This window comes from Vulpes lagopus, chromosome 23, assembly GCF_018345385.1.
Source record: "Vulpes lagopus strain Blue_001 chromosome 23, ASM1834538v1, whole genome shotgun sequence".
NCBI lineage: Eukaryota > Metazoa > Chordata > Mammalia > Carnivora > Canidae > Vulpes > Vulpes lagopus.
Genome location: NC_054846.1, coordinates 19,494,990 through 19,509,654, shown reverse-complemented (window position 1 = coordinate 19,509,654; position 14,665 = coordinate 19,494,990). Strand labels below are relative to the sequence as shown.

The following is a 14,665-nucleotide window of genomic DNA, read 5'->3' as shown; positions in this document are numbered from 1 at the left end:
CCAGGCTACAAGCTGTTCTTCAATCTCTGCTATGTAAAATACCTTGTCATTATTATACAAATACTGGCATCAAACTCTCAGAGAAGAATTTAGGAGAGTTCGTGGCTTTCATGGCAACCCACAGCAAATGATGCCGTCTTGACAAAATATAAAATTACCTCCAACCCTGAGCTGAAACTATAGGAGAGCAGCAAACAAGCCCTGTAGTATTGTTTTAGATGAAGCACAGTGATAGCTCAGTGCTTCCTTCGGGCCTCCTCTTTCTTCCTGAACGAACTCCAGGGAATGGCATCATGTCAGGCTTTCCAGATGGATTATGTGAAGCCATAGCTCAATGTCATTTTCAATAGGAAGCCTCATAATTAAAGGTCAAATAGTCACTTCATCTGCAATCAATCAATAGAAAAAGTACTAATACGAAGAACTAATCAATCAATGGCAAATGCACTAATAAAAGCAATGAATCAAATTCAGCATCTGTGTAGAGGCAAGTACACTGAAGAGATTGAGACGGGGCAAAGGCAAGAACAATAAAATAAATTGGAAGTGTAGGTACAAGAGAATATTTAGAAGGATTCTCAAGCAAGAGTTTTCATCTTTGGTTCATTAGTTACCTGGGCCCACTCAGCCTGCAATGATTTATTCTTAAATACAAATACTGTATATAATAATGAATAGTATCTCCTAAGGCTTACTTAATGTATTCTATTGGAGGTGTCATATGCAGGTTCGTGCGTGTGTTCTGTGTGTATAAAAACAGTAGGAAAGATATTTTGATAGTGACCTCAAAAGGGTCACTATAGTTTCTAAATGCCAAATAGGTCTATTATAATTTACTGTATTTCACCTTTGTGTGAAATACAGAGGTGAGAGACAGTATAACGCTGAGTGATATTCTCTGAAATACATACCCCGCTTTCTGGAATATGATTTTTTCACACTTAGTGGGATGTTTTTTCATTTCCATGCAGGTGAGAATTTCCCTTAAGATAGTGGACTGTGGCTCAGGCTACTGTCACAGCACATCCTCTGTACCGTGATGTCCTCCTTACCGGAGGACCTAAGGATCTATTTCACAAGAGAACACTGCAAAAACAAAGTGTATAAGCAGACAAAAGTCAAATTGACTCAACCCTTTTTAGCAAAACAGCTACTTCTGACTGGTGTTCAGAGCACCTGTTTGCCTGAAAATTAGGTTTCAGAAAGCATTGGGAACAGAAGACTATAGCTTTGAGATTCAGAAAAATAAAAAAGAGAGAAAAAAAAAAAGATCTAATGGGTAGGCATTTTACTTATAGACTAGGGAAGACTACTGATCACGCTGCAGTATGCTTCTTGGGTCAGGCTCTTTGTTCAAAACAGCCAGCTCCGGCACAGAAGGACATGGTGGAGAGACAAAATGTCCATTTTGGTTTTCCTGACAAAAGCAAACCCCTAGGAGTGTATGGGGTTTAAAAGCCCGTTGGAGAAATGCAGGACTGTATCTGGTGTGGCCATGGCTCAGCATCTATTCTGAGGACATGGGCTCATTTGATCTCTGGCTCTGGACATCTGAGGCATCTGGCAGCACTCGCCTCTGAACACCCTACCTTTGTAACAGCCCCTTACTTTTGAGGAGACTTGGAACGTTAGACATCACCACGTGGGAAATAAAGTGCAAGATGATTTCTTTGAAGTCAAAAATTAAACCAGGCCTATTACATAAATATCTAGAGGATGAGGGGTCAGGGGACTGGAGCCCTAGAAATGGTAACATAGTTGTAACTAATAGAGCTAATGAGAACTAATAACAACTACTACTTAAAAGACTGCTTCTGCTTAAAAGACTATGTGCTGTATGCCAGGAAGCACACCAACTCCTGCAGGTGGCCCACAGCAATCTACACCTGTGCAGTTGTTGCACACATTCTGTCCTGTACTGACTACCTGTTATGTACAAGTGCTGTGCTAGGTACTTAACACATTGTATCTTTAACCTTCATAAACCTTATAAAGTAAGTATTATTCTGCTCCATTTTACAAATGAAAAGCTAAGGTTCAGGGAGGTTAAGCAATTTGTCCAGAGTCACAAAGTTAGGATTGGAATGTGGCTTCCAAAGCTCTCTCAACTTCCATAGGATGATATTACAAAGAAAGCCTAACAAAAATACTGCAAGGTATAGACATTCAAAACAGTTAACCCTTGAACAACATGGGTTTGAACTACATGGGTCCACTAATACATAGATATTTTTTTCGATAAACACGGTACAGTACTGTAACTGTATGTTCTCTTCCTTATGCTTTTCTTAATCACGTTTTCTTTTCTCTAGCCTACTTTATTGTAAGAACACAGTATATAATATACATAATGTACAAAATATGGTTAATCGACTGTTATCAGTAAGGCTTCTCATCAACAGTAAGCTATTGATAGTTAAGTTTTTGGGGAGTCAGAAGTTTTACATGGTTTTTTGACTATGCGGGGGGGGGGGTTGGTTCCCCCAAAGCCCCCTACTCCTGCATTATTCAAGGGTCAGCCATCTATCATTCATTCAGATCAGCTGAAGCCCTACATAGCAAGTGCTCTTTAAAGAGTTTGTCCAATTTCGAAATCACTTTCCAAACTCAGCAAGATTGACAACAGATTCTATCAAACAAATATGCTTGCAGTCAGTAAAAATATTATGAAATGTCTTTGTCTTCTAGCTTACAAAGTGAACTTCTTTAACATGGACAGAGCAATGTCATGATTTTCATTCTCTTAAGTGAGTCTCATGCCAAAATGTAATTTTTAATGCGAGTCTTTACCACAATGTGCCCACTACCTCAAGGAGTTTGTGAATGATGTATATTTCAATAGCATTCCTGACTACTTAATGACTTTTTTTTAAAGACCCTATTCATCTATTCATGAGAGACACAGAGAAAGGCAGAGATATAGGCAAAGGGAAAAGCAGGCTCCCTGCAGGGAGCCCGATGTGGGACTCGATCCCAGGACCCTGGGATCACGACCTGAGCTGAAGGCAGATGCTCAACTGCTGAGCCACCCAACTGCTACACTTAATGACTTTTAGTGACTAAAAGCATGGATTCAGGCACCTGGGCAGGTTATTGGGACAATGCCACTACCCTAGATAAAGCTTAGTAGAAAATAGCACTTTTCTTCTTGATCTAACTTTTGTCCATTAAATAAATACATATTTCACTTTGGGTGCTTGAATTAATGATAACTACATTGTGTTTCTTTATAGAAATAACATTCTGAAATGAACTTTAAACTAATGTCAATATCAGATTAGAGTAACAATATTTCTACCTTGCTCCAAGCTTCCAAAAAGTAAGTTAACATTTTCCAGGGACAACTCTAGAACCTTCAAAGCCATGTGTTTGCCCATTCACTTTCTGAAGTTCCCCACCCTTCCCTATCCCTGTCACCCCCTCCTACAGCTTTTGATGTGAACCTTCCACACTGAAAACTTTTTATGAGAATCAAAAACATAATTACAAATTTATTTTATTTTTATTTTTTTTATTTATGATAGTCACAGAGAGAGAGAGAGAGAGAGAGGCAGAGACATAGGCAGAGGGAGAAGCAGGCTCCATGCACCGGGAGCCCGACGTGGGATTCGATCCTGGGTCTCCAGGATCGTGCCCTGGGCCAAAGGCAGGCACCAAACCACTGCGCCATCCAGGGATCCCACATAATTACAAATTAAGTTAAATCCTACAGTATTAAATTTAGGCCTTCAAAAATTGGTTCAATCAAATAATGGCATTTCAAAGGAATGACCTATCCACACCTTGCTTTTGGTTTTTATCTACAGAGTGGACAGTACTCCATTCCACTTAATTTGAAGAGTTGCCTATGTTTCAAAATCATAATATATAACTGTCTGAGGATAACATTAGGTTGATTTTTTAAAATTTTATTTATTTATTCATGAGAGACACAGAGAGAGAGAGAGAGAGGCAGAGACATAGGCAGAGAGAGAAGCAGGCTTCCTGTATAAAGTCCAATGTGGGACTTGATCCCAGGACCCTGGGATCACACCCTGAGCCAAAGGCAGGTGCTCAACCACTGAGCCACCCAGGCGTCCCTTAAGTTGATTTTTAACTTTCTGAGTCACTTACCCAGTGTGAGGGACTTGTGTGTAGAACAGAAAATGATAGCCACAGTGTCTGCTGGTGTGAAACCCGAGTTATTCCTAGGGGCAAAAAAAGTGTTTTACAAATACTTATATATATATTAATTATTATATATTATATATATATTATATATAACACATCCCAAATCAAATGAAGTAGGTAGTACCTACCTTCATGTTAATATCATTTTGATCAATCCTGGTGATACAAGTAATTCTATGCCCAAATGTAGAGAGGTGTCTGAATTTCTTTTTAGAAAATCATTCCTGAGTCATTTATCCATGAAGAGAAAGTCTTATAAATGTGTGGTGGACCCCACTTCTCACCCCTTCCCCATCCCTCTTTCCTAACCTCTGGCAACCACCAAGCTGCTCAAAAACCTTTTTCAAACAGAACAAAACAAAACAAAAAACCAACCTTTTTCATTTCAAAATGTTCTGTATATGGAATGATATGGTATGTAACCCTTTGGGATTGGCTTTTTTTACTCAGCATAATTCACTAGACATTCATCTCATCTAAGTCATTGTGTATATCAATAATTTGTTCCTCTTTTTTTTTTTTTTTTTTTATTTATGATAGTCACAGAGAGAGAGGCAGAGACACAGGCGGAGGGAGAAGCAGGCTCCATGCACCGGGAGCCCGATGTGGGATTCGATCCCGGGTCTCCAGGATCGCGCCCTGGGCCAAAGGCAGGCGCCAAACCGCTGCGCCACCCAGGGATCCCTAATTTGTTCCTCTTATTGCTAAATAGTATCCCATGACATATATGTATCATAATTTGTTTAACCATTCACCTATGGAAGGACAGCTGGACTCTATCTAGTTATTGGTTATTAAAAATAAAGTTGCTCTAAAAAATATGTGGTGGAGGTCTCTGGAGATCACATACATAACCAGGCTGTGGTGTAGTGCTTTGTGAAAATCATGTAGTGGGGACCTCTGTTGGCAAAGTTACTAGGCCTATCACTTGACATTATTTCCAGTGGCTCGAGAGTGTTAATGTATCTCCATAATAGTTTCCCTCAAGAAGCAGCATACCTTTCTGGCATCAAACATGGTATGAAAAAAGATTTTTCATCATATTTTTTAGTAAAAAATATACGTTCTCACTCCTTGAGCAGTTACTGTGTATCAGATCCTCCTCTAAGGTCTATACATTGGAAGACAACTATCCCATAAGGTAGGCGATACAATAACCCTACAGAGAGAGGAGAAAACTGAGTGACACCAAAGTTGTGTAGCTTTATCCAGGGCCCCAGAGCTAGAAAGTGACAGAGCCACAATTTAAATCAAGTCTGCTTACTTAGCCATTAGAAATGACAAATACCCACCATTTGCTTCAACGTGGATGGAACTGGAGGGTATTATGCTGAGTGAAGTAAGTCAATCGGAGAAGGACAAACATTATATGGTATCATTCATTTGGGGAATATAAATAATAGTGAAAGGGAATAGAAGGGAAGGGAGAAGAAATGTGTGGGAAATATCAGAAAGGGAGACAGAACACGAAGACTCCTAACTCTGGGAAACGAACTAGGGGTAGTGGAAGGGGAGGAGGGCGGGGGGTGGGGGTGAATGGGTGATGGGCACTGAGGGGGGCACTTGATGGGATGAGCACTGGGTGTTATTCTGTATGTTGGCAAATTGAACACCAATAAAAAATAAATTTATTATTAAAAAATAAATAAATCAAGTCTGCCTTCTGTGCCTATACTATAGGCACAGAACTGCTATGTTCTGATTGTTATATTAAGCATTAATATACTAAACTCCATTAAATGTTATGGGGATTGGTACCGGTGAATTTCATATTCCGATTTTTCTATTTTGGGACAGGAAGACATAGAGAACCAGGAGCCAAAAGGATTAGAAATGTTATTGTGGTTAGTGTGCTTGTTATGTTAGAAACTGTTCCTTCCTGCAGAATCAGGATTTGAAGGTACAGTGAAACTATTTGTTCCCTGCCTTAATTTAGCAAATGGAAAATGCTCCAGAACCTGACTCTATATGTATATAGTTGCAGATATAACAATCTACCCGATTTTTAAGGATCTCTAATGAAAGCGATCCTACCACTTTCCTTAGTAACCTCATCCTCACATAAAACTTTCAATGGAAGAAAAATCTTCCCTAAATAGATCTACACATCCTGTTTTCTTTGTTATGTACTTACTGGAGGGGAGAAGGGTCTTCTTCTCCTATACCTCTTCCTCATCCCCTGTGTTAAGAGAATATGGAAATTTCCTTTGGTCTTCTCTCTTCTGAAAAGTCATGTGTTATCATGCTTCCTAACTAGTCTTACCTCCAGCTCTTTTTGGACACCTTCCCAAATTGAGTTTTTTGGTGTCTCACCTCAGTTGAAGATTCTCCATGGATATGTGACTTGAAAATAAGACTGCCTTACTGTTCCCACATTTTATTCTCGTATTTATATTGTGATATTACATTTCTTTTTAAACATTGCACTATACGGCTGACATATTCCTTGATCCCTTTGTTCATTATATATAATGGTCACATATATATGTGTGTGTGTGTATATACACACACACACACACACACACACACACACACATAGAGAGATTGAGAGAGAGCGAGAGATTGAGAAAGAGAGAAAAAGAGGGGGTAGGAGGGTTATGGCACCAAAGAAAAGGATTATCTTTTTTTTTTTTTAAAGATTTTATTTTTTCAGAGAGGCACAGAGAGAGAGAGAGGCAGACGGAGAAGCAGGCTCCATGCAGGGAGCCCGACGTGGGACTCGATCCTGGGTCTCCAGGATCACACCCTGGGCTGAAGGCATTGCTAAACTGCTGGGCCACTGGGGCTGCCCAGAAAACGATTATCTTGAGCTTGGCAGGGAATGGGGGACAATGATGGAGCATACAGAGGACCCTCTTGAAGGAAATAACAATTGAGCTGGGCTTTAAAGGCCAGGTTTAGGTGTGGGTAGGTGTGTATTTCAGATAAAGGAGAGTGAGGCTAAAATCTGGGGTCCAGGGGGCAGTTGGCAAAGAGCAGCCTCTTCAGGCTGACTTGTGTGCAGGGATACTGGCTTGTGACCAGGAGTGTGGACTTGACAAGATGGGCTAAGGAGGTCAAGAGGAGTAAGCACCCAGTGTGGTGTGAGACTGGTGATGATGAGGCTGGGCAGGAAGGAGAAAGTTGGAAGGGCCTGAAGAATCACAGTGAGGGCAGCGACGCTGGTAAGAGATATGAAGATAGAATAAAAAAAACTTGTTGGCTGTTGATCTCTGTGAAATATTCCCTCCCAGCAGCTTAAGAGCACAGGCTTTGGGGAGCACAGACACCTGAATTTCAATCCAGACCATCTTTTGCTTATATATAAAATGGGGATAATACTGCTGGCCTCTTAGGGGTCATTGTGAGGATACAATACCAACGTTTGTTAAGAATTGGCACATTGCAAGTTTTTAACATAAGCTAGCTGATATTATTGTTGCTGTTACTTTTAGAGAAGAGAAACAAGAAGCTTGGAATGCATAGGATTAAAAGGAGCACTAGGCTGTTAATGGAAATTGGGAAGGGAAGAGGTGGCCCAATGGGGTCTGGGGAGAAGGCCAAGGAGATGAGCGAGGAGAATCTGTGTTAGTGAGAGAGTTCTATGTTTTCAAGAAATCTGGTAAAGAGAAGAAAAAGATCATGGATATCTGCAATCTGACCATGACCCTGCAGAGAGAGTGAAGGCCCACTCAGCAGTTCAAACAACTGCTGAAACCAGGTCCTTAGAAAGGCCCGAGAGCCCAGGCGGCAGGTTTAACCTGAGAGGGCTCATTTCCCTGTCGGTGAACTGGACAGAAAAAAAGACAAGGTGAGTGAAAAATAGAAAATTTTAATGTAGGGAATGGGAAAGTAGAGGCAATTTATGTCAGATATTTCACTTTCTTTGTAAAGCATAGACACTTCACTCATCCACATAGTTTGGGGTAATAAAGAGGCCTGGATGCGTAAGAAATTAGGAGAGAGGCACATCAGGCACTAGGACATAGAGTGACTTCACAGTGAATAAACCCCTTCTACAGGAATGGCCACCCACTCGTGCTTGTAGAGCATGTGGCATAACACACTGGCCTTGTTTGAGGCTATTCTCCAGCAATGCCTGTTGTGTCAGTGACACTATGAAGGCCTTTGTCATCTTTTGCTAGCCCTGTTTATAACCCAGTGTGTCTGCCTCTGGATTATGCTGTTTGTTGTTTGTTTTTTTTTCTTTCCACGACAGTCCAGCAATACCCTTCTCCTTTAGTGAACTTTGTTCGGCTTGATATCTTGCTCTTTCCAGGTGGTAGTACACTTCTAGTGTGTCAAAGTCTCTCCAGCCCAGAAGGCTCTGATTTAATCTGGCATTGGCTGTCAGCCGTTAGAGCTGTACTTCTGGTGCAGCTAAGAAGGATATCTGCATGACCGGCTCCCCTGTCTGGAGGTAAGGAGGCTGCAGGTAAGGTGGCTGAGGCTAGGCCTGTGCAGGGAAGGTTCCAGCCCGATCTGAGTTGGAACACAGCCCTGCAGTTCTACTGCCACAGCATCTGCTAGTGGGGAGGGAGGAGTATCAGCACATAAAAACGGCCCGTTTATGGTTAAAAATAATACTCTCCCTGCCTGAACACTATCTGGAGAGACACAGAACGGGTCTTGAGGAAAGCCAACAGAGCAAATGCTCACTTAAGCCTCCATTCATGAGGAGGAGAAGGATGGTGCTAGTGAGCCACCAGAGCAGGAAACAAGGAGCATTTTCTAAGCCCTCTACTCCCGCTACTTCCTTCTTCCTGGAACTGCCTCAGATGCTCCAGTGTGCTCCTGCTGCCTGCTTTCTCCAAAAAAGGGGAAGGTTAATAAACAGCATCTCTAAAGTCAGACACCTCTAGGAAGTAGGCTGCCTGGAACTGGAGACCAGCTTGCTTTCTTTTTCTTTTTCTTTTTTTTTTTTTTTTTACCAGCTTGCTTTCTGAGAAGGAAATTAAGAAAATAAAGACACCGACACCACCACCACCACCACCACACAGCGTAGTGGGTTAGAGGAGCTATCTCGGTAGGTAACCCTCCTGCAGCCACGTTCCATCAAGGGGTGGCGCGATGGCAGAAAGTCATGCCAACACCCAGAAAAACGAAGCACCTTGTGCATTATGGTTGAGTGTAATGACTATAATTATTTTCAGTGATTAACGTCTCTATTGTGTTTGCTCATGCTCTTGAAAGGAAAGGAATCACATTACTATTTATTTTCTAACTCTATCTTATCTCTTTTTAATATTGATTTTCTTTTTATCCTGTTTTTATAATCCTTTTGATCACTTTGGCTTCCCTTGAGATGTTTATTTCCTTTTCTTCCCAACTGGTCTTTTTATGCTCTCTTACAAAGCTTTCAATCAGTGTTTCCCACATAATATTTATCTTGCCTTTCTCTGCAGTACTCACAAAGGAAAACATGTCAGAAGGTTTTACTAGTAGAATCACAGAATGTGGAACAGAAAAGGTCCTCTGAGAGAGTTCCATCTAAGCCCACTGTTTACAGAGGAGGAAACTTCCACGTGAAATACTTTCCTTTCTTAACCTCTGTACCTGTGTTTTGTCTTTACTTAATTTTAGGAGAAGACCTCATCTGTCATTAGCTGTGTGCCACTAAACAAGTTACCCAGAGCTCTGTGGCTTAGTTTCCTTGTGTCTGAAACGGTAAGACTTACCATTAATACTAATACCTGCCTTCCCTCCCTCCCACACCTCCTTCCCTCCCAGGGCTACAATGAGAGGCTGATTGAGACATCGGATTAAAAATGTACTGACAAGAGGATGAAAACATCTATACAGATATTCAAAATTTGTCTTCTTCTTTTTCCTTTCTTAATAGTTTCTTTTGTCACTCCAGTGATATTCGAGTTTCTATTACTCTAGTTATCAGCGTTCTAAACTGTCTTTTATGTATTTTTTTAAAGGCTCCCAATTACTGCTTTCTTTTTCTAGCCTTTTCAACCTTTTATGGTAAACTTGACAGTTTCTCAAGGTTGCAGACAATGGACAGGGTGCTATGGGCAGCTGACTCTTGGTCTGATGGATCGACTCTCATTTCCTAGCACCTGTGACAGTGTAACATCAAAGAGAATGTATTACAAAGCTAGAAATGCTAATTTCTTCTCTTCCATCATTAGTTTTTGAAATAACACAGATAAATTATTTTGGCATAATAAATATTTGAGAGTTGCTAATATTTATTGAGCACTTACTATATGCTAGGTGTTATGATGAGGGCTTTATGAGCATATTCAACTCATCAAATGACTCGATGAGGTAGGTCCTACTACTATCTCTATTTTATAAATGAGGAATGACAAAAGTCACAATGTTATTAAATAGGATTGAAACTCTGTCTGACTCTAGAATTGGAATTTTTAACCTCTGTTGACAAATAAAAACACAGAGTATTTAAATGTATTTTAAATACTCAAAGTAGTAATTCACATGCCTGACCCTAGATAGGTAACATGTCAGGTCAGTAAATCCAAGAAATGTTAATCAAATAAGAGGAATGTTGTAGGCAAGTAGGATTTTCTAGTCTGGGTCTCTCCTGGTTTATGCTAAACTTCCATTGTCAGGGGTCAGTGGCATACTGTACCAAAAAAGAGAGACCGATTTTCATGCCTAAGATTTTTGTCTCTTGATATCTGGACTGGATTTAATAAATTGGCAAGAAAAAGATGAAAAACAAATCACAGGCCAATTTCACTAATTTCAAGTAGAAAGAAACAAAGGGTATGAAGAGAAAATGAAACTCAACAGAGTATAAACCTATGTGTCTTAGTTCAGACTCTTGGTGTTTTTGACTAATTTATTTGTGTGAGTGAACTTGAAGAGTTAAATACTCTCTACAGATCTCCTAACCAAAACCAGCACTTACAAATTTAAAAAATAACTGAGGTCGTTTAGTGCAGCAGAACAAGTGTGGGCAAATGTCAAATGGAAATGGATTATAATTCCACACATACTCTTTGCCATCTGTTATTAAACAACTAAAATCTGATTTTAGGCAAGCCATTAAACTGAACTACTCGAGGTATGGGTCCTCATCTAACAAAACAGCAACAAAAATGCATAGTATCATGGTTTCTGCTGTCAGACTTTCATGAAAGAACATATGTGTAGTCTCTAGCATGGTGCCTGGCACCAAGCAGGGTTCAATAAATGTCAGTATCTTTTATTTCTCTAATAAAATCCTTAGGTACAATGAGGTCTCTCATAGTGAGAGAAAAAAAAAGTGCAAAAATAAAAAAGTAAAATCCACCATATTCTAAACTTTGTTCAATTGAAAAAATCCCCAATTTTCGACGTAATATTTTGGAGGTATGTAACCATTTTACCGAGGAGCATGATTACAGCCACTCCCTATTTTGCTGTTTATCAAAGAATGCACACGTCTGACAGTCGGTTGAGCCAAGTTCAAAATGCAAGAGGATTTCATTGAAGGCAGAATAAAAGGGTCTTAAAAATCTCAAGGCCTTATGAAAATCTAGTCTACTCCATACTGAAAATTCTCAATTTTAATTTAACCAGTTGTGACACCACCTGGCCCCAGCACCCATTCAGCAATTTCAGCAGTGGCTATTCTGTGCTTTCAGGACATTTGCAGTCACTGACAGGATATCTGTCTCCTACCCAGTCTGATAGGCTAGGATCAGTGGGTCTGATTATTACTTCTGCCACAAGGACCAGTAAACAAACAGCTGGTGAAAGGCAAACATCTTTTCTAGGGCGACATAACAAATCATTTACAAAAAAGAACTTTAAAATAGCTCCTACTCCTACACTATCCAATTAAATCACGTTTTCTCGGTGTCTTAATGGCTCCGGGCTTCACTTTTACTTTATAAATCACAACCACAAGCTAGGGAAAATGGTTCAAATTACACCAATCAATAAATTTCTATTGAGTGTTTACAATCAGCCTCATGCTATACCAAGTGCTGTAAGAGCCAAGTGCCCCACGCGAGGCCTAAGCCACCCATTGCTCTGCCGCTGTTTCAGATCTCAAAAACAACTCAGGTCCAGGGCGCCTGGGTGGCTCAGTCAGTTAAGTGTCTGACTTGATTTCAGCTCAGGTCATGATCTCAGGGTTGTGGGATCGAGCCCCACATCAGGTTCCATGCTATGCGTGCAGCCTGCTTAAGATTCTCTCTCTTCCTCTCCCCTCCCACTTTGCATGCACATGTGTACACTCTCTTTCCAAACAAAACAAAACAAAAACGTGGGCCTTTTACCTTGTGGCAACTCACTGCCATCACCTGGCAATCTGGTATAAGCCTGTCTTTCCAGTTATTGTTATTTTTTAAAAATCTTTTTCTACTCGTATTGTCCCACCATGTCTGTGTGTGTCCGTGCCCACATTTACATTATTGTTTTACCCTCTCCCCACCAAGAAGCTCCTCTCTGCCTCTTACTTTGCTGAATAATTAGCCCTTCTTTATAACTCGCATCAGATCCCATCTCTTCCATTGAAGCCTTGCTCTACCACTCTCTTTGGAAGTGCTTTCTTCTTTGAATTGACTACAACTTGGCTCACTGTCCACAGGGAGGACACTTAGTTATCAGACATATATCTAGTCTATAAAGTCACACAAGATCAGAATCATCTCTTCTTTGTGGTAATCACTGTGATGACTTCCTCATACTGAAGACTTAAGTACTATCTGCTGAACGGACAATACTGGTGGAAGAAGTTGCATTAGAGGTGAGCCTTTGAGAACAGGAAAGATGATGTAGGGCATGGAGGCTAATTTAATGAGGACAGCCTCAGCAAGGGACAGAAAGGAGAATGCATGACGTTCCTCCGGTGAACGGCAAAGATTTTACCTCGACTTGGAGTGTAGACAGCAGGAATGCTACTAGTGGTTCATATAGACCCCCAAAAGGAACTTTACTCTACAGGCACTGAAACCACCGAAGATCTCTGATAAGAGCTATTATCAGAACTCTGAGTTATTGGAAGCAGTACGAAATGCAGTAGAGGAATTCATTTTAGAAATGAAGATACCTGTAAGATACCCACTGCAATAGTCTGGGGATAAAAGAGGCAACAAGAGCCTGAATTAGGGAAGTGGCTTTGGGAGCACAGAATATATTACAGAGGTAGGACCAAGACATTTAAAAAATAATGATACAAATTATTCCAATCTGAGTAACTCTGTGGATGGTGATCCCATTAACAATAATGAAATGAGAGAGAAAGTATTAGGGGAAAAATTTAATTCCATCTGAGACTGAGGTCTTGTTAAGACAGGTGGAGATATCTAAATGGTTAGTGATAAACAGTGCTGGAATTCAGGAAAAATACTGGAATGGAAGGTTGAGGCTTGAAAACCATCAGCAGGAAGCTGACAACTTGAGCCAGCAGAATGAAGGAGGCCACCTAAACATACATAATGTGAACAGATGACAAAGGGCCACAGAGAAACCCTCTGGAAACATCTACAACCTGAGGGTGGCCGGAGCAATATGGAATGGTCAAGAAACAGCAGAAACACTGGAACAGCACAGTAAAAGCCAAGTAAATAGCATCATTTGTTATTTAGAAAACTAAAAACCACAGAGATACTGTATCACTTACCTTGTTGAAAAGAGGAAGGTTAAAACCATAAAACTCAGCTGAATAGAAAATACTAAAGAAAAAAAAGATTGAATCCAAATTAGGGCTCTGAAAATATCTGTAGTATATTTGCCGGTATGCTTAGCTTTATCTAAAACTTATAGGAACTCAAGTAGAAAAAACAAACATAACCTTGCTAAACTGATAGAATCATTGAAGTTAGTGGGACTCAAATTGTTCTTATGGAAGATATCCCCAGGCATAATCTACAATGTTTCCTACTCCACAAATCTAAAACCCTCCTTGATAACTCAGTTATTTAATTTGTTCAATTTAGAAAGAGCTGGTTTATGCTATGGGTATTTATAGCAAATAGCATAACTGTAGTAGCATGTAATATATATTGTGGAATAACTCATGCTGATTTTAATAACAAAAAATTCTTAGGTATTATAATTACAAAGTTGTCTTTGCAGAACATAAAGACTCCTAACTCTGGGAAACAAACTAGGGGTGGTGGAAGGGGAGGAGGGCGGGGGGTGGGGGTGAATGGGTGATGGGCACTGAGGGGGGCACTTGACGGGATGAGCACTGGGTGTTATTCTGTATGTTGGTAAATTGAACACCAATAAAAAATAAATTTATTATAAAAAAAAAGCATTACACAGGACAATTGTTAAATCTGTCTTTTGCTGTACCTGGTTATTGAAAATTTTCTTAATTTTATTATATAATGTCCTTATATAAGATCCTATATGAGAAATTACTTTTGTAATTGAAAATAAAGGGAAATTTTTATTTCCTTCTATCATAAAAAAAAACAAAAACAAAAAAACAAAAAACAAAGTTGTCTTTCTATAAGGGATAAACAGAACAAAAGGCTGATTTTTGATCCTTGCAGTTACTTGCATTTCATAGTCTGCTGCTTCTTAAAATGAAATGATATTA

At 40.0% G+C, this 14,665-nt stretch overlaps 1 protein-coding gene and 1 long non-coding RNA gene across 3 annotated transcripts in view; one reads left to right on the top strand and one right to left on the bottom strand.

Annotated features, from left to right (window-relative positions):
- The window catches only part of SLC10A7 (solute carrier family 10 member 7), a 241,205-nt gene that overhangs the window by 25,114 nt on the left and 201,426 nt on the right, over nt 1-14,665 (bottom strand). Inside the window, exons 9-10 of the mRNA XM_041738490.1 lie at nt 13,739-13,790; nt 4,114-4,187 (exon numbers count right to left, since the gene is read on the bottom strand). Of these exons, the coding sequence (XP_041594424.1) occupies nt 4,114-4,187; nt 13,739-13,790 (126 nt within the window). The remainder of the gene's footprint in view (nt 1-4,113; nt 4,188-13,738; nt 13,791-14,665) is intronic.
- Nucleotides 8,005-14,665, top strand: part of LOC121481254 — a 105,821-nt gene continuing 99,160 nt past the window's right edge. The window contains exons 1-3 of one of the 2 annotated variants that reach the window (XR_005985246.1): nt 8,005-8,569; nt 9,084-9,175; nt 9,733-9,816. This is a non-coding gene — a long non-coding RNA (uncharacterized LOC121481254). The remainder of the gene's footprint in view (nt 8,570-9,083; nt 9,176-9,732; nt 9,817-14,665) is intronic. The other variant, XR_005985247.1, reaches the window with a different exon arrangement.